Raw genomic sequence first — 21,028 nt, forward strand, 5'->3', positions numbered from 1 at the left:
ACAGTTTCACATCAGTTAATTTACCAGTGTTTCCCCCCCCCAAAGACTAATGCTAATAAAGGGGAAAGTGCTTTACATACTTAAGATGCTAGAAGAGCTTTGGTATCTTATTTAAATAGAACTAAGCATTTTAGGAACTCTTCTAAGTTATTTCTTATGCTGAGAGTGATGAATTGTCATGTATCTGCTCAGACTATTTCCAGATGCGTTAAGCAGTGTGCAATTGAATGTTACAAGTTAGCAGTAATACTTGTGCCCACTGTTGTGAGATCTCATTCCACTAGGGCAGTAGCAGCATCATTTGTTTATTCCTACTGGGGCAATACGTAATGTAAGGCTAGAAGTCAGTCCATATGTTTACTAAACATTATGTGCTGGATTTGGCTTCAAGAGAAAATATTAGGTTTGGTGGAGCAGTGCTGCAACCATTAATTAGGACACTGTTTCATCTCCTGGGTTTTTACCACTGCTTGCCAAATTACACGTAAGTGCGAATATGCAGAGCCATTTGAAGAAGAAATGAGGTTTGGTTACTTGTAATCAAAGTTCTTCGAGAGGCCTCTGCCTACGCTCACTTATTGCTCTTCTTTCCCCTTTTCTCAGAGTCCTATTTTGGTTCCTTTGGGTCAGTGGTGGAAGCAACTGAGGCAGTAGAGGGTGCAGCACCCCTTATGTAGCCTCCCCTTCAGAACGTTCCAAGACAGTGAGAGGAGCAGTAGGAGGGGGCACGCATGTGCTCTAATAGGCACTGCTTGGACAAGGTTCGACCGTTAGGCTGCATTGGTCAGCCCACTACCCACATGTGTGAACATGCAGTCATCTCGAAGAACTCCAGTTACAAGTAAGTAACTTTTTTTTTGTTTCCCCAGATGCCAGTGAGAACAGTTGATAAATACTTTTTAAATGGTTTTTTGTAAATAATCTTTAACTCCAGGAAAACAGAAATCTCGCTACTGGGTTGAATCGGGTTTTAGGAGGAGACTCTTGCTTCCTTCAGATTGACACTGATTGAAGAGACTTGTTCAGAGATAGTGGGCAGGTGGATTTATCTCTTAGGTACTTATCTGTTCCCTGTTATTGTAGTATCTGAGTTCCTCATAATCTTTAATGTATTTGTCTGTCAGTTAAGAAAGTGCTATTCCCATTTTACAGAGGGGGAACAGAGGTAGAGAGAGACTTGCAGAAGGTCATACAAGAAGTCTGGGGTGGAACAGGGACGTGAACGTGGGTTTCCTGGGTCCCATTGTGCCCTAACCACTAGACAATCCTGTTATAATAAACAACTGCACTAATTTAACTGAGAACCTTAAGCATTGCCATGTTTGAACCTGGCTGCATCAAAGGTAAGTGTGGGCAGGAGCTCTTCAAAATTAGGCTAGGCATTTGTCATTTGATTATGATGTAGAGAGGTTTGCTGCTACTGAATGAGACGCAGTGTATAGAAGTCCTACAATATTTTAAACAATCAGCTAAGTGTTATTAAGTAGCTTTTACTGTAAAAGAAAAGAGCATTATGCTGAGAGGTGCTGATGACTGCACTGATAACAAATCTGTTGGGACAGAGTGTGAATGCACTTTTCAATTTACATAACGGAGTTAATCAGACGCCCCCAATCTAAAACAAAAGGAGACTGTGAAAAACCCCACAGTTTGGACTGAGTGGGCAGGCAGCGAGGCTTTGATAAGTATTGTTCATTTTGCATCTGTGTGCGGGATGGAAGGCAGAACACATGGAAACTGAGAACAGACAGAACACCGAAAGGCAGAGGCAAAAAGCAAGAAAGCCAAGCACTAGCTTGTGAGCACAGTGTGACTTAGAGAGAAAATTTTGGGTCTGGTTTTGGCTAAAGAGGCTTGGGGGCTGTGAAACTGCACCTTTTGTTCTTGGTTCCTCCTGAATTCAGAGAAGGAAGACTTTGTACGTTCCTTGTAAATAAACAAGTAAGCGTCAAAGAAAATGCTACTTTCCAACAATTTCTTGTTCCAACTGGCACATCCCCAGGGCCCTAAAATTTGACTAGCCACTCAGGTCAAAAAGCAGCAACAGGATATTAAAATGAGACCTGTGATTTTGGCATTTTTCCTTTATATGTCTGTGGTGAACTGTGATATCTGCTATTGATTGTGCATAATTCTTAGCTACAGCTAGTCTGTACTAAAACACACTATTGTTTTTGTTACCCCATCTTACCTTACCGTCCTACTGCCCACCTGTTATGTATTGTCTATTAGACTATAAGCGCTTTGGAGCAGGAAGTGTCACTCACTATACATTTATAAAGTGGCTAGTGTGATGCTGTTATGACTTAATTGAGGTCATTAGTCACTACCACAACATCAATGTAAAATAATGATGATGTGATATTTGCTTTCCTTCCCCCTCTAATTAATCTGTGTATAACTCACTATGAAAGACCACTCACCCAAATTAGGATGTACAATGATCCAAGTACTTCAGTGTTGGAAGGAACCACTTTCACATACATTATTGTTTCTGTTTTAGTCTAAAACAACTACAGGTTGTGCCTAATCTACCCAAAAATGTCTCTTTAAATGACTTTCCCATCCCTACTTTAAATCTTTAGCTGACATAATATATAATTAATTCATCATTACCCCTTATGATTTAGCCAGTGTAGGATTGTGCACTACAGCACATTTAAGAACTTATGTATCCACGTTCTGTGGCCATATGTTGTGTACGTGACTTGGCTCATTAGGGTTTGTTCCATGCTCTCATATGCTATGTTGGACTTTTTCATAATTCTATATTGGTCCTAGGTAACTTAATAATAGTATCTTAAAACAGGAAATTGATAGAGGAAGCCAACTTTGCTATATTACAGTATTAACATACAAGGTATTACTATTTCCTGTAATAGTTCAATAAAACATTATTGTTATTAATGATGAATAGCATTTGTGCAGCATTTTACATCTTGAAAGGGCTGTAGAAACAACAGAGCCAATCCTGCTTCACCCTGATGCACTCTCAAAGGCCTTTTTCTAAACTGCTGTAACATCTTTATTTTCCTAATGGTTCTGTTTGAAGAGAGGAAAATAGGAGATGGAAAAGGAAAGAAGGAGAATATGTCCAGCTCTAGGACAGAAAGAAAAGAGAAGGCACATTCATACCAGGCCAGGAAGTAGGCAAATCACTTGCTAGATACTATAGGAGAAGTGAAAAGGGACGGACTCATGCCCACCCAGCTCAGGAAGTGCCTTTCAGAGAGTCTGAATGATCCAAAGCCAAACGTCATACTGGAGAATTCCTCTCATCAGTGATCTCCCTAACAGGACTTGAATACCAAGTTATCTTCCTATCACCACATAACAAGCAAAACCCGTCACAGCTATATTAAGAAAAGGAGAGAAAACAATATGGAGAATATTGTTACTGTGACTATATAAATCTGCTATTAAATACATTGGTGACCTTGAACATTGTGTTTAGTTTCAGGATAACAAGAGAGAGGCACAGAGAATAACATTTAAATTCAAGTCCATCCTCTTGCAAGGCCAAGACATCATCAACTAAAAGCGAACATATCAGCCAGGGAAGGTCAAGTTCTATTTTCAGTTATGCTGGTTCAAATCCAGATTTGCTCACACACCACCTTGACAGGTGCAGTGTAAGAACACTGGTAAATGGGAGTAACTCAACTGGTTTTTAATAAGATTATCCTGGATTTATACCTCTGGAACTGAGAGAAGAATTTGGTTCTAAAATGATACCACACTTGGTTACATCAAAAAAAGAAAAAGCAGAAACATATATGGTCCAGAGAAGGGCAACAAAAATTATTAGAGACCTCATGCACCCAGATTAGGGGCAGCATAGGTATGCTATGATTCTTAAATTTTAGTTTTCTTTTCACTTCATCATAATTTCATTGTTCCTCCCCCACCCCCCGTACTTCATGGTTTTCTATAGCCATGGTACCTCTAGACTAAAGGCTATTGTGTCTGAATTAGTGTCTGTCCTTTAAACCTGCAACTTTGGTGGCTAAATCCTGTGCAGCTTATTGAAAAGGTAGGAGGTTCAGCTAAATGTCCGTCTTTCCTGTCTTCCTGTGGTGGCACTGTTCTCACCCTTGAGATTAATGGTTGACTTGGCTGTGGAGTTTTATGGGTAATTTCTGCACTATCCCTGTCATTAGAAGAGTGTCTGGTTCACAGATTGACAGATATTTGTAATTAATTAAAATAAATGAATAATACTTTGCATTTTTGGTAACGCTTTTCCTCCAAAGTTTTCAAGGCATCTGACTGCTTACCTGTCTAGAGGTCAATTGTAAACTATTATTTAAATCAAAATTAATATTAATTCAGTTTTTCATAACTGCTTGTTTATCTTTTTCTTTTTTTCTGTTAAGTCTTCTGACTTATTAAGTTGCAACTTGTAGCAATCCAAACTTTCTGTCACAGAGCCCATAGAAGTCAGTGGTAGAGCTGAACAAAATGTTTTGACTGAAATTTTTTCCAGCAAAAAATGCAGGTTTGGCAACACCAAAAAGTTTAGTAAATTCATGTTGATTTTGCCAAATCATTTGTTAGGTGAAAAAAACACTGGAAAAAATAAAAAGTTTATTTTTGACATTTTCAAAACAAAAATGTTTCAGGTTTTCAATTGAAAATGAGTTTTTGTTTTGTTCCTTTAACCTTTTTTTTTTAATTAAAAAGTTTTAAAATGCTTGAAACTTAAACAAAACATTTAATTTGACCTGAAACATTTTTTTTACCCTTAAATTCACCAAAAAGAAAAGTAATACTTGTGGCACCTTAGAGACTAACCAATTTATTTGAGCATAAGCTTTCGTGAGCTACAGCTCTCTTCATGAAAACTTATGCTCAAATAAATTGGTTAGTCTCTAAGGTGCCACAAGTACTCCTTTTCTTTTTGCGAATACAGACTAACACGGCTGCTACTCTGAAACCTTAAATTCACCAGAAATTTTTTTAAATTTTGGTTTTGGTTCAACCCAAAACATTTTTTTATTGCAATTGTCAGTGAAGTAAAAAATACATTACTCACCCAGGTCTAGTCAATGGGAGTCTTTCCATTAACTTCAATGGTCTTTGGATGATGGCCATAGCTCCTGTGCAATGTGTTCTATATCCTCTCATTGCAAACTAAAGATTCCTTCATTTGCATAGCACTTTCCCTGTCACCGTGATTACGTTTTTCTTCCAGACTGTTCACTGTCTTCTCTGCATTACAAATCTGAGGCATTTGCAGGATCATGATAGTGTGAAACCTCTATATTCCATTGTGTCATTAACCATTTTGGACAGGGAGTGACAGGTCCTTGGCTGGTGTAAATCAACACAGCTCCACTGAACTCAATGCATTTAAAGCACCTAAGGATTTAGTCCAGAATGTAGGGAACATTTCCAGAGGAACTGATAGTGTGAGACTGTGCATTTCACTGTGTTTTTTGTCCTGCTTGACAGGGAGGAGGTGGGTATTCTCCTATTAGACAAGAATTAACTTTCTTTCTTTTTGTCAGCTTCAAAAATATTCCAAAAGGCTTTGGGGAAGGGAGAAGGAGTAACCGAGCTCACTGAATTGGACAATGAGGAGGTGGAGATAAAGAGCATCCTAGAATGTCTTGAGAACAATGATTTGGTATGAACAGTCTTTATGCAGTGCAAAAACAGTTTATATGAACCAGCCTCCTTCATTTTGCCTCTCCCATATAAGCCAACTTCTCCCCTCGTCTGTTCCCTGTGATTCATCCCACCTCTCTACTTACTTGATTTGATTCAGTCTATTTCCCTCACATGTTTCCCATATGCTCTGATTCCTTCTCTCCTGACCCATCCCACCAATCACAACAGTTGGAATAATATTATAATCCACAGAATTTGTCAGAAACTATGTTAAATTCTCACTTTCCCAAACATCAACCTAAGTCGCTGTTTTCTGTCCTCCTTGCAGCTGTCTGTGGAGCACCAGCTGCACATCTTGAGAAACCTAGAAAGAAAAATCAGTGTTGTCAACCACCTGAACAGTGACCTGGCTCAGCGTCTGCTTGACATCACCTCCATTAATCTAATCAAGAATACGGTAAGAATATAAGATGTAGGAGAGAAAGAGGGACTCAAAACTGAATCCAGACATCCAGGTCGTATTCAGAGGTTCATTCTTTCTTTAGGTAATAGTGCCATGAACAATAAAGGATGGTTACTGGTGTCCTGGGCATATGTCACATGACACGTTTCTGAAGCCCATATGATAACCTGAGCTGAGATTTTGTCAGCTCTCATGAGTTAAGTAAACATATTTAGGTTTATTCAGTAACTGAAGTGAACTATAACAGGCTCTGTGGCACTTTTGGCAAAATTATGTTCGAGAGCTAGTCATTCTGTTTACAATATGTGAAAATCCTCTTGTAGATGCATTTTGCTTCAACTGTCATTTAATGTTGTTTATTATTATAAACATTTATTATTTGTATTATAATAGTGCTGAGGAGACCTAGTAAAGGACCAGGACCCTACTATCCTTGGCATGGCATAAACACAGAACAACAATACAGTCCCTGTCCCAAAGAGCTTGTTGGTGTAGAACTACTGCCATGATCAGCCCCAGTTGTGGCTGCATGATCCTTTAGAGATTATACAACATATTATATGCCAAGTGCTTTGCGATCCTTCAGGAACCCAAATTTAATGCTGTTTTATTATTTTATCATGGATAATTGTAGGAAAGCAATGCCTGTCCTGGAATAGCGTGTTACCTTTGTCTGTCTAAACAAGCCATTTAAACTTATTTCCTCATTAGCATTCTGCCCGTTTAGATGACAGGACTGAATTCATCCCTGATGTAACTCTATTGAAGTGAGTGGAGTTATGCCAGGGGTCCTGTTCCTTTGCCATGGGATCTGAGTAATTCCCATTGATTTCAGTGGGAGTTACCAATGTCCTGAAGCTGGAAAATAGGATCCCAAGGATGAATTTGATCCATGATGCTGTAGCGGTGAGACCATAGGACTGTAATAACTAAGATAGGATACACCCTAAGTTAATCAGGTTGATCACTTTTCTAGTTCCCTGATAGGATTGCGTTATCCCCCCCGCCTTCTCCTTCCCCAAACATGGCAGGGGAGAAGGGAGACATGGTTTCCAGATCTCAGCTGAAGCTGTTCACTCCCTTACCTGTCTCTTGGACTCTTTTCTGATGGTAATGATTCCACAGAGAAAAGTCCTTCATGTGTAATTCTGAGTGCATCTAATAAGGCAAGAATTTCTCTGTGCTGATCAAGGAACTGAAGAAGGAATTTGAGGAGGCTGCCATTGCAATCCTAGTGGCCATTGGGAAGCACTGCCCAGGAGATGTCGTGGCCACGCTACAGGAAAGATTCCAGCCAAAAGTTCTGCCCCACCACAGTGTCCTCTGTGCAATGGAGAAGCTCTGTCAACTCAGTGGTACCATCTTTCTGAACTTCCTGTTGTCTGAGTTTCTTGTTAGATTGGAAAGTGTTTCGTGTTATTCTCCAGGGAAGTGTTCACATGTGTGGCCCCACTAAACGGGTCTGAGTTATCTGGGCTTTTCCTATGTACCCTTCATATAATGACTGCCACTCTGTGGCTGGTCAAAAATTTCCCATGTAAACTGGCTTTCAATGGAAAATTGGGGTTGTGACAAAATGAATTTTTTCATTACAAGTGTCTGCTTTCCTCGGTAGATTTTGTTTGGTTGGTTTTTTTGTCAAAATATTTTAGCCCCAAACCTAAAGATTGTGCCAAAAATGAGAGTTGTGGTGCCTCATGGAGTTGTAGTTTGCTCTTCATATTCCCGTTCTCCTCTATGAGCTTGGATCAGCTGCTTGACTACATCTTCCACAATGGATCATGGTCTCCCCCCTTGGTGAAGGGAGACCGTATAATGTGGAGAGCCTGGCCATGGTGCATTATAAGAGATGTACTCCAGCTGGGCCGCCCAGCCTAGAGAATAGAATGGGGACATGAAGAGCAAACTACAACTCCCATGAGGCACTAAATTCCCATTTTCAATTAAAAATTTCTGGTTTTGTGAAGTTTGGGGTTTTTTTTTTTTTCTGAAAACTTAAAATGTTCGGGGTGTGGGGAGGAGCAGGATTTCAGACATCTCAGCCCTACACCATTCACTCCTGAAGGAGCTTCCTCTCATCCTCTTAGGGATAGATTGTCCATAGCCTTATTGTGGCTGTGTCAGTGGTGGGAGGGAGTTTGGGCTCAGGAAAATCATAGTACTTGTGCTTGGTAGAGTGCTGGGGCTGCTTTCTTCACACACCACCCGGGTTGCAAATGGCCCCAAAAGGAACATGGCCCTGTCCCACCGCTGCACTGGACTGCAGAGCTGAGTAGGCTGCACCATCCAAAGGGACAGTGCAGTATACATGCTCCCTCCTCAAACTCCTTTGGGTCAGTGCAGCTTCACACTGCCTCCACCACAGGCATATGCCTTAAAGGTACAATCTGGCCCTTGTGGTGCAAGGTAAGTCCTGTACCCTTGTGTTTTTACACTTTCATTCGGTTTAGCTCATGCTTTTGGCTGCAGCAGGAGCACCAGTTTGGCAGAGACCATATCATCCAATGATTAATCTTGGCTTCTTGCAGGAGCCACTGACAGCTAGGAAGGTTGGGGTCTTGAAGTGCTTGAGGGGAAGGATCTGCTTCTGGGGCCAGGAAAGGAAGCTTTTGAAGGAATGGGAGGCGGAGGGATCCATTGGCTACTGTTGGGGAGTGCAGAAAGAGGTGGAAAGCTATCTTGGTGAGAAGGTGTAGTATAGATGCCTATGTATATAAGGACCCACAATATCTCCTGGACCTACACAACCGGAGACCCTCCTTCTGCTCTCCCTTACCTACACACCTTTCCACTACAGATTTTTTTTTTAGATTCTTGCAAACATCATTTTCCTGTGAAAATATTGCATTCCGTAAGAGTTTCTTTCTGAGAGGCTATCTGGGTATATTTCCAGGCCACAGATGGAAGATCTATAGTCTATAGCCAACCTTTGTCCTCTGTATGTTAATGGATAATGAGGGGAGAGCCCTTTATGTTATAGTGTTCCTAACATTTGGCTTTTTATAAAAACTACTTGCTGGAGCAGTTGTTTGTCAAGGTATCAGCCCACTTGGAACTGCTCACAAGTAACAACTGCTTGTAGCTTGAGCTACATCTATCAAAAATGCATAGAGTTGTGTATCCCTTTTACATATGTGATATGAAACACACACTCCATTGCTCTGCAGTGGGCTCGACAGGCAGATACAATTCCCTTAAGCAAATATCCCTTCATCCTGTATTGAAGATGAATCCCACAGGACAAAAAAGAATGTTTCAGCTGGAAACAAAGGTGATTGTGTTTTCCTTTCCTTTCTTCCAGTAATGGCACCCTATATAGGTGCAATGTGGGACTGTGTCCTGCCAGCCCTGCCCCTGGTCCAGTCAGAAGAATATATGCTGATATTTAGTGATGGTGAGAATTTCAAGTTTCCTTGTATTTTAGGGATTTTCCCTTTCCCAGGTCTGGATCTCATTTCCCACAGACTTCCTTTTTTGACTTTATGATGCATCAAGAGGGAGGAGGGGAGCAGAGAATTAGCAAGTGCTTGCCTGAGCACAGGGAATGCAGTTCTGCCTAAACTTATACAATAAGGGGGCGGGGGGAGGGGAAGCTCCTTATATCTTTTTCTTCCCCAACTGAGATCCAGCTACTATTGACTCCTAGCTAGCCTATATGTTTTCTTAGGCCAAGGATGAAAGAGAGTGGAGAGATGAGGCAGAGGAAGTAGCTGAATATACAGGTCAGAGAGGTCTGGAGAAGAGAGTCCAAGGGAGATTTTCAAACATCAGGAAGGATATATTGAATTGCGTACAGAAAGGCTAGGGAAGTCAGTGGAGATTGACAAAGCATGGAGCCATGGTTAGGAAGATTGTGAATGTGAAAGAGGATGAAGATAATATGTTCCTAATGTCTTGGAAAAGAGTCATTTAGATTTAGTGTCCAGGGTCAGATTTTGAAACCCTTTCCTCTCATTGTTGCATCATTGAAGCCAATAAGCCTATTCCCATGAATGTGTACCTGTCACGGGGAGTGAATATTCCAAAATCACTTCCTCAGTGCTTTGATTTTGTTCTGTATGTAATGTTGCTGAGGCAGGTGCATTGATCCATCATTTGTTTCTAATTTCAGAGGGAAATCTTCAGTCAATGAGATTCTTTTACCAAGTGAGCTATGGGGTCTCAGAATTGTCATGTATTTTTTACTCTGTAGTGCAGAGTGGCTAGGCCCCATTTCATGTTGACTATTCAACTTGCAAAGGCTGAATCATGTAAACATGTCTGGGATCTCCAGCAGAGTTTAGAGGGGAGTAGCTATCAGTTCCAGGAAGGTGGTTTTCCAAATTGAATTTGTGAACAGGGTGGATGTTCTTTATTTCAATTATGGACCCTGCAGAACTTTCCAAAACTATGCTGATTATTACCAATTGTGAAGTAAAATACAAGTCTTTGGCTCTCCGTGCAGTACTAAGAGAACTCTCCAGGTGTGCATCAAGGTACCTGGCACAGCCACCACAGGGAGCTGAGGAGCTGGACATTACCAGAGAAACTGCAGCTGCCAAAGCCTATGTGACTTTCTTGGTGCTCTTCAACAAATGGTTCCCAACTGCAAAGGGAAAGGTGAGAAGAGGAAATCCTGGGCACTGAGCATTTTTTAGTCTGTGTGTAGAATTTGGAAGGTGAATCTGTACAGGTGAAAGGAGTCTGAAAGCCAGCGCGATAGGTTGAATTGCCTATTTATCTACAGAACAGCTATAGCTTGGGTGACAGCAGGACAAGCTTTCTTCACATCTCTCTCTGCCTCTGAAAATGTGGCCTCATTCTTGATGTGGAAGAATCCATCATGGGAGAAAAAAAGCAGGGTGTGAAGTGAGTGAGGATGAGCTAGGACACCCTTCTGTTTCTAAAGGCTTCCTGATTTTCTGCAGGAACTGAGCATTAACTTTTTGGGAAAAGACATTAAGTTTCTAGCCCTAATGGTACTGAAGATCCAAACATGAACCAACATGGGAGTTGTCAGACAGACAGCTTAAAACAATACCTCTGTGAGGTTTTAGCTGTCCTTTTTAATCTTATCTGGGCATTATCACTGAAGACTAATCATGACTGTTCAAATGTCAACATTGTTAACTATTTCAAGATTGATAATTTTAGCAGAAACATTCATCTGACATGCTTATCAAGAGTAGTTGGACTATAGGTGATGCAGGTAGGTTTGATTGACGTTTTCCTTTATAAGACAGGTTTTCAATTGCTAAAAACTTTGCCCAACTTTAGCTATTTAGGCTAAAATTTGCTATGCCAGGAATTTGAATTTTTCTTTGAGATGGGGTGGGAGCAGGAATTTCAGCAAAAATGGTTCAGCTGTTTCTCAAAACAAGTTTAGGGAAAATACATTTTTCCCATGGTAAAAAAATACTATTGTTTCACTGAAAAGCTCTAGAGAGTCTATGCTTTGGAGCTAGAGGTTGAAATGTTGCAGGGGGGTCAGTCTGCTGTTAGAGCTGTGCCTGTTCCTGTTCCTGTGAAAATTTACCCAAATTTGGCCAAGTTCTAAGCCTGTGAAAGTCTCCGTGAATGGAGCAGGTGTCCTATAGGAAAAAATCCTGGGGCCCTGTGATTGTCATTAAAGACTGTTTACAGAGTGTATACTTATAAGAAAGCAGAATTAGGGTTGTACACGCTACCTTAATACTGGAATTTCCTAATATTTTAGTGTTTTGGTTTGCAACCCTAACCTTCTTTTGTCATAAATGGAAATTAAAGTGGGAAAAGACCTGTTAGGTCATTTTATCTATCCCTGGTACCAATGCCAGGTTGTTCTCTATGCTGCCACCTCCCATGGGTTGTCTAATGTGAAATAACTTAAGCAATGGAAATTCTGTCACTTCTGCTGGACTGTTCCACATCCTGATAGCTTTCAACACTAGGAAGTAATTTAATAATTGTATTATTCCTAACTGCATCCTAGGCTCTAAATTAGTCGCAGGGAAGGGATAAAGGGGACAACAGACATCATGAGGAGGAACAGAACAAAAGAGACCTGGGCAGAGGGATATGACAAGAGTTCTCATCACACTTTTCCTCTTTTAGCTCTTGGAGGAAAGTGAATTTACAAAGCACAGTAAATTGGGCAATGTTGCAAATACCAGTGAGGACACACAAATAATTAAAAGGACCCAAGATGCTAAAAATATAGGTAGCAAATTTCACTATCACATTCAACCTGGGAAAATGCAGGCATGGGGGAGGAGGGGCAAATAATCTGAAATGCTGATATTCAGTGGAGGAAGAATGTTAAAACAAATTTCAGAGTGACAATGAGTAAAACTAGCTGGAAATTTTACTGTGTAAAACAGCAGCTATAAGTCAATGTGACTTGACATTGGATACACAGACGCATCCTATCACAGACCTCAGAAGTGAGAGACCTTCTCTAGAAAGTTTTGGTGAGATATCGCTATTAAAATTGTAGATATTTCCAGGCACCTCAATGCTGCCAATACATGGACATATTGGTAACCATGCTCAATCTCACCTGGCAAAGGTTTATTCCTTCCCTTTTCTTCCTTCTGCGTAGGTGATGGAAGCCACACTGGATGTAATTGGCCAGCTGTTTTTCATCATGTCTATTCAAACATTGAAAAATCATCTTCAGTGTTTGATCACAGAACTCCTGCATCAGTATGAGACTGGGATACAACATTTTTATGTCACAGAGGTGAGCAATCCAAGGGTATGTCTGTGATTAGTGACTAGAAGAGTTAGATTGCTCTTCATTACCACAGAACCACTGCTTCCATGTTGTGAGGAGATACTGATTCCAAGTCGAGGCTTTGTCTGAAAGGAGCTGGGCAGGGACACATATCTAGAGTAAGGAATAGATGAGGAAAACAGAAGAAAACCTGAGAATAGGATACAACCAGTTGAACCACTGGCCTGATCTCAAATGAAGGCAGGTGATAGATTCAGGGGCCTGTGGAATGAAGCATATGGTCTACTTCTTGTCCCTGGAGAGTCAGGAAGTACAGAGACAAGTGTGGGATAAATTCAGCCATTGATAGGATATGTGGGAAACCTTTCATAATTAGAAGGAGAGTTCCATAGGTGATTGGTTCAGTAGATAATTCCTTATTACTCTTCACTTCTTTACCACAGTGCTTGTGCCATCTTCTGGATGCTGTACTGTGCCACAGGAAATGGAGCAAGAGGTTGTACCATAGTCTGGACAATATTCTCAGTACTCTATTCACACAGGTAAGGAGGTTGACTCCAATCAGGAGTGGAAAATAATATCACTTTGCTCCAGATGTCACTCGTGGTCAATAGTTGATTTTGCTCTTTGCAGTTGTCTGTTCCCCATCACTTTCCTGTCTCTTGTCATAGGCTGTTTTGTTTCTCAGATATTCTGAAGAAGGGTGAAAAATCTAATGTTTCTGCAGAGGGCTGTCAAGACTGAATTTTTTAGGGATGATTCGACCTGCTATTCCATTGAGAGGGGAATGCCAGCTCCAAGGATGAAAGCACCCTTCTCTGTCATCACAGATCTGTCCCTCTTCATCTGCTGTTCTCTATCACGTTGTGCACTGCCCTTCTCTCCCGCTCTCTATTCCCAGGTCAGGAAGTGAGTGCTGCTTTCTCCTCAACAGGAAAGGTTCATCACAGGACCTCTCTTGAGAATAAGAACCTAACAACCTTCTTTAGAGGAATTCCCTCTTCTGATGCACCAATCAGGGTCACACAGACTCTTGTTCTTCTGTCAGTCTCTGATATGTTTGTTAAGTTTTCCACTATCTTGGGGCACTCCTGTGGGGCTGAATGAAGCAAATACGCTCATTCTATTTTAGAGGAGATGGTTCGTTAAACATTCCTGGGGTGTTGAAGGACCAGGTTTTCCAGCTTCTGTGAATGTTTCAAATGCTCCTTTGCTGTGGAACCATGTGTCTGTGACAAGGATTTCTTCTGTTTTCAGGTTTGTGCTAAGTCTGAAATATCTGATACGCCAAGTAACTGGAACCAAACCTCTGCATTGCGAGCCTTCCAGGTGCTGGGTAAGAATAGAAAGAAACATTGAAATGAAATAACAGTAACAGGATCTCAGATTCCTGACTCTTCTAAAAAACTTCATTTGGAAATGTGGTGGTTTTCTTCCCTTTACATCACTTGTTATTAGTCAGACTTCTCTTCTGTTAGGTCCTATTTATCAGGAGGATATTATAGCTTTCCTCAGAAAGCCGATGGAGGGCACAGAAGAGGTGGAGTGCACTGCAGCTCTCACAGTCTTGAGAGAAGTTACCCAGGAGCGTAAGTAAGAAAGGAAGGCACAAGAGCGGAACTGCGATGGGGGAGCTCGTCTGCCACTTGCTTATTTATACGAGCAAGTGCCATCAGCTCCTCCCTTTCATGAGTACCAAATGCCATCAGCTCCTCCCTTTCATGAGTACCAAATGAACACATAAAAATGATGTGAATTATCAGTGTGCCTCTGACTGTCAACCCCAGGGACAAGGTCCTTTCCTGACTTCAATGGAACCGTGTCTCAGCTGAGACTCTTGCCCCAGATTTTTGGAGCCAGCCTCTTGTGTGCAGGGCACATTTAAGCTTGGCGTTAGAACTTTGTGTGTGAATGGCTGAACAATTTTATATTTGAAATCTTAATTCAAGCATACGTTCCCAATCTGAATTCACGTTCACAGCCTTACTGACGTATTAATGGTGCCAGATCCTCAGCTGGTATAAACCAGCATAGCTCTATTCAGTCTCAGTCTGGCAGCAGGAGTAGGGTCAGACAAAACAATCCTCCTCATGACAGGGCTGTCTCACTTGCTTAGAGGCTTACAACATATTGAAAAAGTCCCAAAATACCCTTGGCGTGATGCAATGCTACCATGCCATGATGGCGCATCATGAAGTGGTGATGTAATCTTACAATATGACAGTGGTTGTGCTTACATAACTTGTCTTGGAGGACAGAGCCTAAAAAGGAGTTAACCAAATGTTTATCTAATCCACAAAGAGGCAAGAATGGTGGTATAGGAAGTTAAAAAGAGCGAGGAGCTTCTTGTGATAGACTCCAGCCTGCTAAAGCCCCTGTCTATATTCCTTTCAGCTCCCCATATGGACAAAGTAAAAGACATCATGGTGCAATCTGTGGCTCTCCTCATACATGAAAACAACTATCAGGTAAGAGAACATTCAAATGTCTGGGAACAGACTTGTCTTAAGCTTCTAGGGTGGGAGATGGATTTATAGAATCACCAGTGTAACTAATAGGAAGGATTTTGCCTGTTGGGCTGGGGCAGGTTGTTTGCACTGTGGCTCTGACAACAGAGTTGATGCAGCTGCAGCTGCATTCTCTGATTTCTCATTTATGATCAGCAAGACCCGATCATCTACTTAAGAAGCACAATGTAAAAAACTCTACAGTGGGGAGGAGCATTTCAGACAGTACATTTGTGGTGCACACTGGGATTTTTAAATATCATTGACAGTCTTCATTTGTGTGTCTTCTGGAGGTGAAAAGTCCTCTCTTGCAGCTGATTAGAAGTTTTGCATGCTGTGGGTATCTCACCTTGCCAGGAGGCAGTGTACTTGTGAATTTTCTCATTCGGCAGTGTGAACTCCCTGTCTGCACCATGGTAAGAAGCAGAAAAATGTCTCCCCTTATTTTTAATCCTCCTGATCTTTTAACAATTATTGTTACCCTTTCCCTGGACCTTTCAAACTCTGCTTTACCTTTTCCTACCATGAATGTATATATCACTATGTACCTTTGAAGTAGAAAATATCATACTATATTCTGTATAATTTTCTGCCCCTTATTGCTGTCTTCACCAGTATCCACCAATTACATTTATTTAAGTTAAAGGGATGGTGTCAAGTATGTTCTATGCCAAAATGCAGGTTTTGGTTTTTGTAAAAACAAAAAATTACAAACCTTAATGTGAATGGGAATGATTTCACTTTTTAAAAATGTCAGTGAAAAGTGCTTTTGGGACATGGCAAGCTGGGAGAAGGAAGGGGATTTAATTGGGCATCAATAAGGGCTTCAGTGAAGTTTTCTTAACTGTGTTTGACTCAAATAATTATCTTTCAAACATTCCTCTAGATACCTGCAGTCATTCAAGCACTTATGCTACCCCTCTTCCCCTCCATCTCAATGTGATTAGAAGGCAAATAGATTAATGTGTCCTGATTTTTCATCTATTTATAGAAGTCTGAAGGTGACTGGGATGAAGAGGCAGTCCAGGTGTATAGTATCAACACCCTAAACCTGGTAAGCACGATTATACATGGACTGATCAAACTTTCCAGTAGTTCCACCCAAAGGGTTCTCCCTGACTTACTCACCTGCATGCACCAGCTGGGACATGCCTCAAAGGGATCTTCCTTCGGATGTGTTCCTCATGAGAATCATCTATATGCAAAAGAGCCCGGGTCAGTCATGAAGAGAGACGTAGGTGATTGGCTAAGAAGAGAGGAAAGGAGTACCTTTGATCCTGCTAAGTGCTGAGTTCTTCTTGTGAGATGTTGAGTATGCTTAACTCCCTTGAATTTCCTTGGTATTTGAGGGTACGCATTAACTTACTGGAGGTGCTTAGCATACCAAAGGAATCAGGACAATAATGAGAAGGAAGAATCAAACAAAACTGTATAGATTTGGATGTGCTATTGTGGGAGGCAGAGAAAGGCAGTTCTATCTGCCATTAAGTAAGAGGTCAGAGTTCTGAAGTATTGGTTAAGAAGCAGCAATTTTTTCCCATTGATAAAAGGAAAGTCACAAGAGAGATGATGTTGCATGTGTAACACCGACAGACCCCGGTCATTGGCAAGCGGGATCGAACCTGGGACCTCTGGAGCTAAATGCATGAGCCTCTATTGCATAAGCTAAAAGCCACATGGCTCTTAGCTAAGGCTGTACAGCAGACTCATTCATCTCTCTCTAAGTGATCTCAATGCCATGACATGGGACAGAGCATCACACCCAAGAGGAGCGTGGGTTACACATGTATAAAGATATCCAAACCTATGCTGTTTGTTGCTTTCAGGTGCCCTGGAAAATGCTATTGCAGTTTGTGTGCCCTCTGGAGTATGTCAACACTTTCATCCCCATCTGCAAGACCTTGACATCTTTGTTCATAAAGTCAGGGAAAGGAGGCCTATCTCCTTACCTGGCGGAGTTACACAGAAGACGTTAGTATCAGAACAGCTGCATTTAATTAAATCTCCTTCATAATATAAGATGTGAATGAAACTTTCTGCTGGAGAAGGTTACAGGACTGACACTAGTAAGGTACCTAGCCTGTTAGCAAGAGGCAATGCAATTCTTATGGAATCTTCTCATACAATCAGAACGCTTACATTATATATGGAAAAACACAAGCAACCAATGAAAGTGCTGCATTTCATTCCAGTTTTCATACACTGACCAAAACTCTTGTCAGCATTCAAGTTTTGAATGCTAGAAATATATAAATAAAGAGCCTTATGAGCAGGGGCATATACCTAAAAAGAAGCACAAGTGTACAAGGAAATTTCCCAGGAAGGTGAAAATCATGCCCAGCTATATTGGTTCTACCTTGAACTAGTTGGAGAGCAACAGTCTTTATTTGAGATCCTGAATGGGACTGTCTCCTACAGTTCATATTTTTATTATAAAGTAGACTGGATTGAGACACCCTAAATAGGTAAAGGTGGTAAAACAAAGCTCAAAGAGGCATATAAATACTCTGGGGCTGCCATTTTATATGTTTATATGAAGACAATGGGGTTGAAAAGGTTCCAGAATCTACATAAATTTTTTCTGTTTTGTAAGCATCCTTTCTTGATAAAATTTTCCAACTCTGATGTTTTTTACTTATCCAGTTGTCTTTCCATCCAGTTACTTCTTGCTTCTTACCCTTTAAGTATCTTTAACTGCAGTGCTATGTGACTCATAGCAGGGATGCTGACAGGAGTCTTGGACACCTGGCCAGATGTTTAAATACTCTGTTTTATTATTGGCCATACTCACCTGTCCAAGAGTGACAAAACTGAGACTGACATTATAACAAGTTAGAGAATGACCCTGTTGATCAGTAAACACTATCTACTGGTTAAAAACAATTGTCTAATCTCTAACTCGCAGCTCAGTGTGTTGCCCCCAGCTCTCCTGTACATTCAATGAGCTTCTATTTCTTTTTATGACAGCGACTGAACTCCCAACCCCTCAGGCACTCCTGCTACGCCTTTTGGTAAGCAATTCTTCCTGTAACTCATCTATTTGGTCCAAGATACTTGCATTTAGTTCAATAATAAATTTTAAAAAAAATTAAAATATGTCATCTATGAAACCAGAGTTTGCAGTGGTTGAGCCAGCTGAGTCTTTCTTAAATTGTACTGGATGGTGATGAGCAGTTACCATTTCCAAGGATAATCTCCCAGATCTTTCATTCAGATGCCTGCACATCCTGGCTGGATCACTTGGGGTCTCTAGTGATGACTGGTGTGGCAACAGGAAACTGAAAGCAGACCTCTGTGGCTATCCTGTGAAATAATCTCTGACATGAGGGGGACCTGCAAATGCTGTTTATCCTATAAATAAATAAACCTGTTCAAGACCACTCTGATCCCCATCCCAACAAAAGCAACCTTTTAAGAGACAAAATGAAGCATTATAGTTCAACCTCCCAACCGTTCCTTTTGCTGCTAGAGTCTTGAAATGAATGCTGGCTCTTCATTTTCCAGGTGATTTCATTGTATCCCTACAAAGATGGAGACTGTGGGGTTGTTGCTCTCCAACTGTTGCATGCCCTCCACCCTCTCAACTCTCTCCATCCTGTGATGCATTCAGATTTGGGACAGTTGTGGATGGAGATGATTCCTGAGCTTATACAATATTTAGAAGGTAAGGAAGTGGGAAGTGGGTTCCCAGAACAGCTGATGTGTGTGACAGACTCTGAGTCAACTCTCCTGTTGATTCAGAGTGCATGTGCTTGGTCCCATGGAAGTAGTATGCATCTGTGTCAAGGCAGCTCTTATAGACTTACACAATCCTGCTCCCGCACAAGTCATTTGAAGTTTTGCTTCTGATTTCAATGGTAGCAAGACTAGCTCATAGTGGTTTACCCAGCCCAACACACCACTGTGGATTGACATTTGCTCTTGAATCAATACATTGTAATACAATCCATTTCTTCTAGCTTCACTGGGTTTAGGTCTCAGCCTAGATGTATAAATACACTTCATTCTTTCTATTGGCTTATGCTCCATTCTTGTTTCTTTTCCTGTTTGATTGGAGTTCTGGAGCAAGGCAGGCCAGAACTCCTTCTCCCCCTCCCCACCTCCTGAGTCCATTAGGGATATTCTTTCCTAGTAGCCCTTGTTCCCTGAGTCAGATCTGGAAGGGAAGGAAAATCTGTTTGCCAACCTAGTCTTTTTCTATATTATTTAGCTAGACTCAAATCCTGAGGCCCTTAGTCCTTATTCAGGCTCTCATTGACTTTTCAACAGGAATTTTCCCCAAGTAACAATGTGGTGGAGTGTGGGGGAGAGGGGCGGAAGGGTCATAACTCTCTAAATATAGCCTCTGCCATTCTTTTAGACTGCTGAGGAGAGGAGAGAATATGGTTTTAATTTCTCTGCAAAGGGATTAAAACTGAGATGTTTCAGATGAGTGAAAGGGAATTAGGCACCCAAATTCCACTGAAATTCAATGGAAATTGGGCACCTAGCTTCCCTACGCTCCTTTGAAAATCTCACCTTTATAGCCCTTGCTGTTTTGCCTGCAAATGCCAGCTGTGCAGTATCTCCATCAGCTTTGATAACCTTTTTAATAGATCCACAGATATTAAGGCCAGAAGGGACCATTTGATCATGTAGCCTGACCTCCTGTTTAACACCGAAAAGAATTCCACCCAGTTACCCCTGTATTGATCCCAATAACTTCTGCTGAGCTAAAATATATCTTTAGATCAAGACTGGATGCCTTTCTAGAAGACATCAACTGATGGAGAATCCACTACTTCCTTTGGTAATTTGTTCCAGTGGTTGAATACTTTTATTGCATACAATATGTTTATGCTGATCGCCAAGCTAAAGCACACATCCTAGCTGATCCATCTCACTCTGTGCTGGTATCTGGAGTCTCCATTATGTCTTGCTGAGCCAATCTGAACAGTGTTCAAAACACTTTTGCTGACAAGCTGCATTTCTGCCTCTTCCAGCACATAATGAAGGAACTCTGGAAGAGGAGAAATGGAAGGACAAGCTGCTTCAGGTAACATTCATCCTCTTGAGGGGCCTTTAGCTCTTCGACGATGTGCCTATTGTGTTCCACCTATGTTCAGCACGTGTCTATACTACCACTGCAGGATCATCTGCCCTTGCCAACTGTGTGCATCCGCTTAGCAACAAAACCATATTTGTGCATCCACATACAGCAGATTTTATAGCAATGATTGTAGCAGTGCATTCTGGGATTCCTGAAGCATCCTATTTTCCTCACTGCCCTGGGGAAAGAATACACTGCACTGGGCCAATCTCCAGTGAAACATACTTTGCTCCGTGTACTGGGCGCGGTTATGCTGGTTAGCGGGCCATGGGGGTAAAGGTCAGTCTTCACCCTACACTATTTCTGAAGTATCTGGTACTGGTCATTGTTGGTGACAGAATACCAGACTAAATTGGCTTTCTAACAATTCCTCTGTTCCTAATGTCTTGCATCAATAAAAGACCCTCTGACTAGCTGTCTCTAAATGTCGAGCTATTTGCATACTTTGAAAATAGGTAGCAGTGAGTTTGAAGAGCTGTAAGTATTCTTCCTAACAGACTTTCTTCCTACCCCTGATCAGCTTTTAGAAAGGTCAGTGGAAGCCATTATGGATGATGCATGGTCCTGTGAGCTTGCAAATGAGATTCTTGTGAAAAGCAAAAGCTATTCTCAGAGGCCCCAAGATAAGGTCAGTTCTGGGTATAATGAATAGGAGTGAAACA

General features: G+C 41.3%; 2 protein-coding genes across 3 annotated transcripts in view; both read left to right on the forward strand.

The window, feature by feature from the left end:
• FEZ2 (fasciculation and elongation protein zeta 2) overlaps positions 1–677 on the forward strand; it is a 74,903-nt gene extending 74,226 nt beyond the window's left edge. For both annotated transcript variants that reach the window (XM_073338366.2, XM_078852242.1), the window contains one exon: positions 604–677. In XM_073338366.2, coding sequence (XP_073194467.1) covers positions 604–677 — 74 coding nt within the window. The remainder of the gene's footprint in view (positions 1–603) is intronic.
• Positions 678–756: 79 nt separating this feature from the next.
• The window catches only part of LOC140909325 (maestro heat-like repeat-containing protein family member 1), a 64,658-nt gene continuing 44,386 nt past the window's right edge, over positions 757–21,028 (forward strand). The window contains exons 1-18 of the mRNA XM_073338363.2: positions 757–841; positions 5,511–5,629; positions 5,942–6,070; positions 7,269–7,431; positions 9,378–9,470; positions 10,521–10,675; positions 12,636–12,776; positions 13,214–13,312; positions 14,028–14,106; positions 14,249–14,359; positions 15,165–15,238; positions 15,571–15,693; positions 16,269–16,331; positions 17,104–17,248; positions 18,245–18,288; positions 18,782–18,941; positions 20,260–20,312; positions 20,887–20,994. Coding sequence (XP_073194464.2) covers positions 811–841; positions 5,511–5,629; positions 5,942–6,070; positions 7,269–7,431; positions 9,378–9,470; positions 10,521–10,675; positions 12,636–12,776; positions 13,214–13,312; positions 14,028–14,106; positions 14,249–14,359; positions 15,165–15,238; positions 15,571–15,693; positions 16,269–16,331; positions 17,104–17,248; positions 18,245–18,288; positions 18,782–18,941; positions 20,260–20,312; positions 20,887–20,994 — 1,890 coding nt within the window. The 5' untranslated portion in view covers positions 757–810. The remainder of the gene's footprint in view (positions 842–5,510; positions 5,630–5,941; positions 6,071–7,268; positions 7,432–9,377; positions 9,471–10,520; positions 10,676–12,635; positions 12,777–13,213; positions 13,313–14,027; positions 14,107–14,248; positions 14,360–15,164; positions 15,239–15,570; positions 15,694–16,268; positions 16,332–17,103; positions 17,249–18,244; positions 18,289–18,781; positions 18,942–20,259; positions 20,313–20,886; positions 20,995–21,028) is intronic.

The sequence above is a fragment of the Lepidochelys kempii genome, chromosome 3, assembly GCF_965140285.1.
Source record: "Lepidochelys kempii isolate rLepKem1 chromosome 3, rLepKem1.hap1, whole genome shotgun sequence".
Classification (NCBI taxonomy): domain Eukaryota; kingdom Metazoa; phylum Chordata; order Testudines; family Cheloniidae; genus Lepidochelys; species Lepidochelys kempii.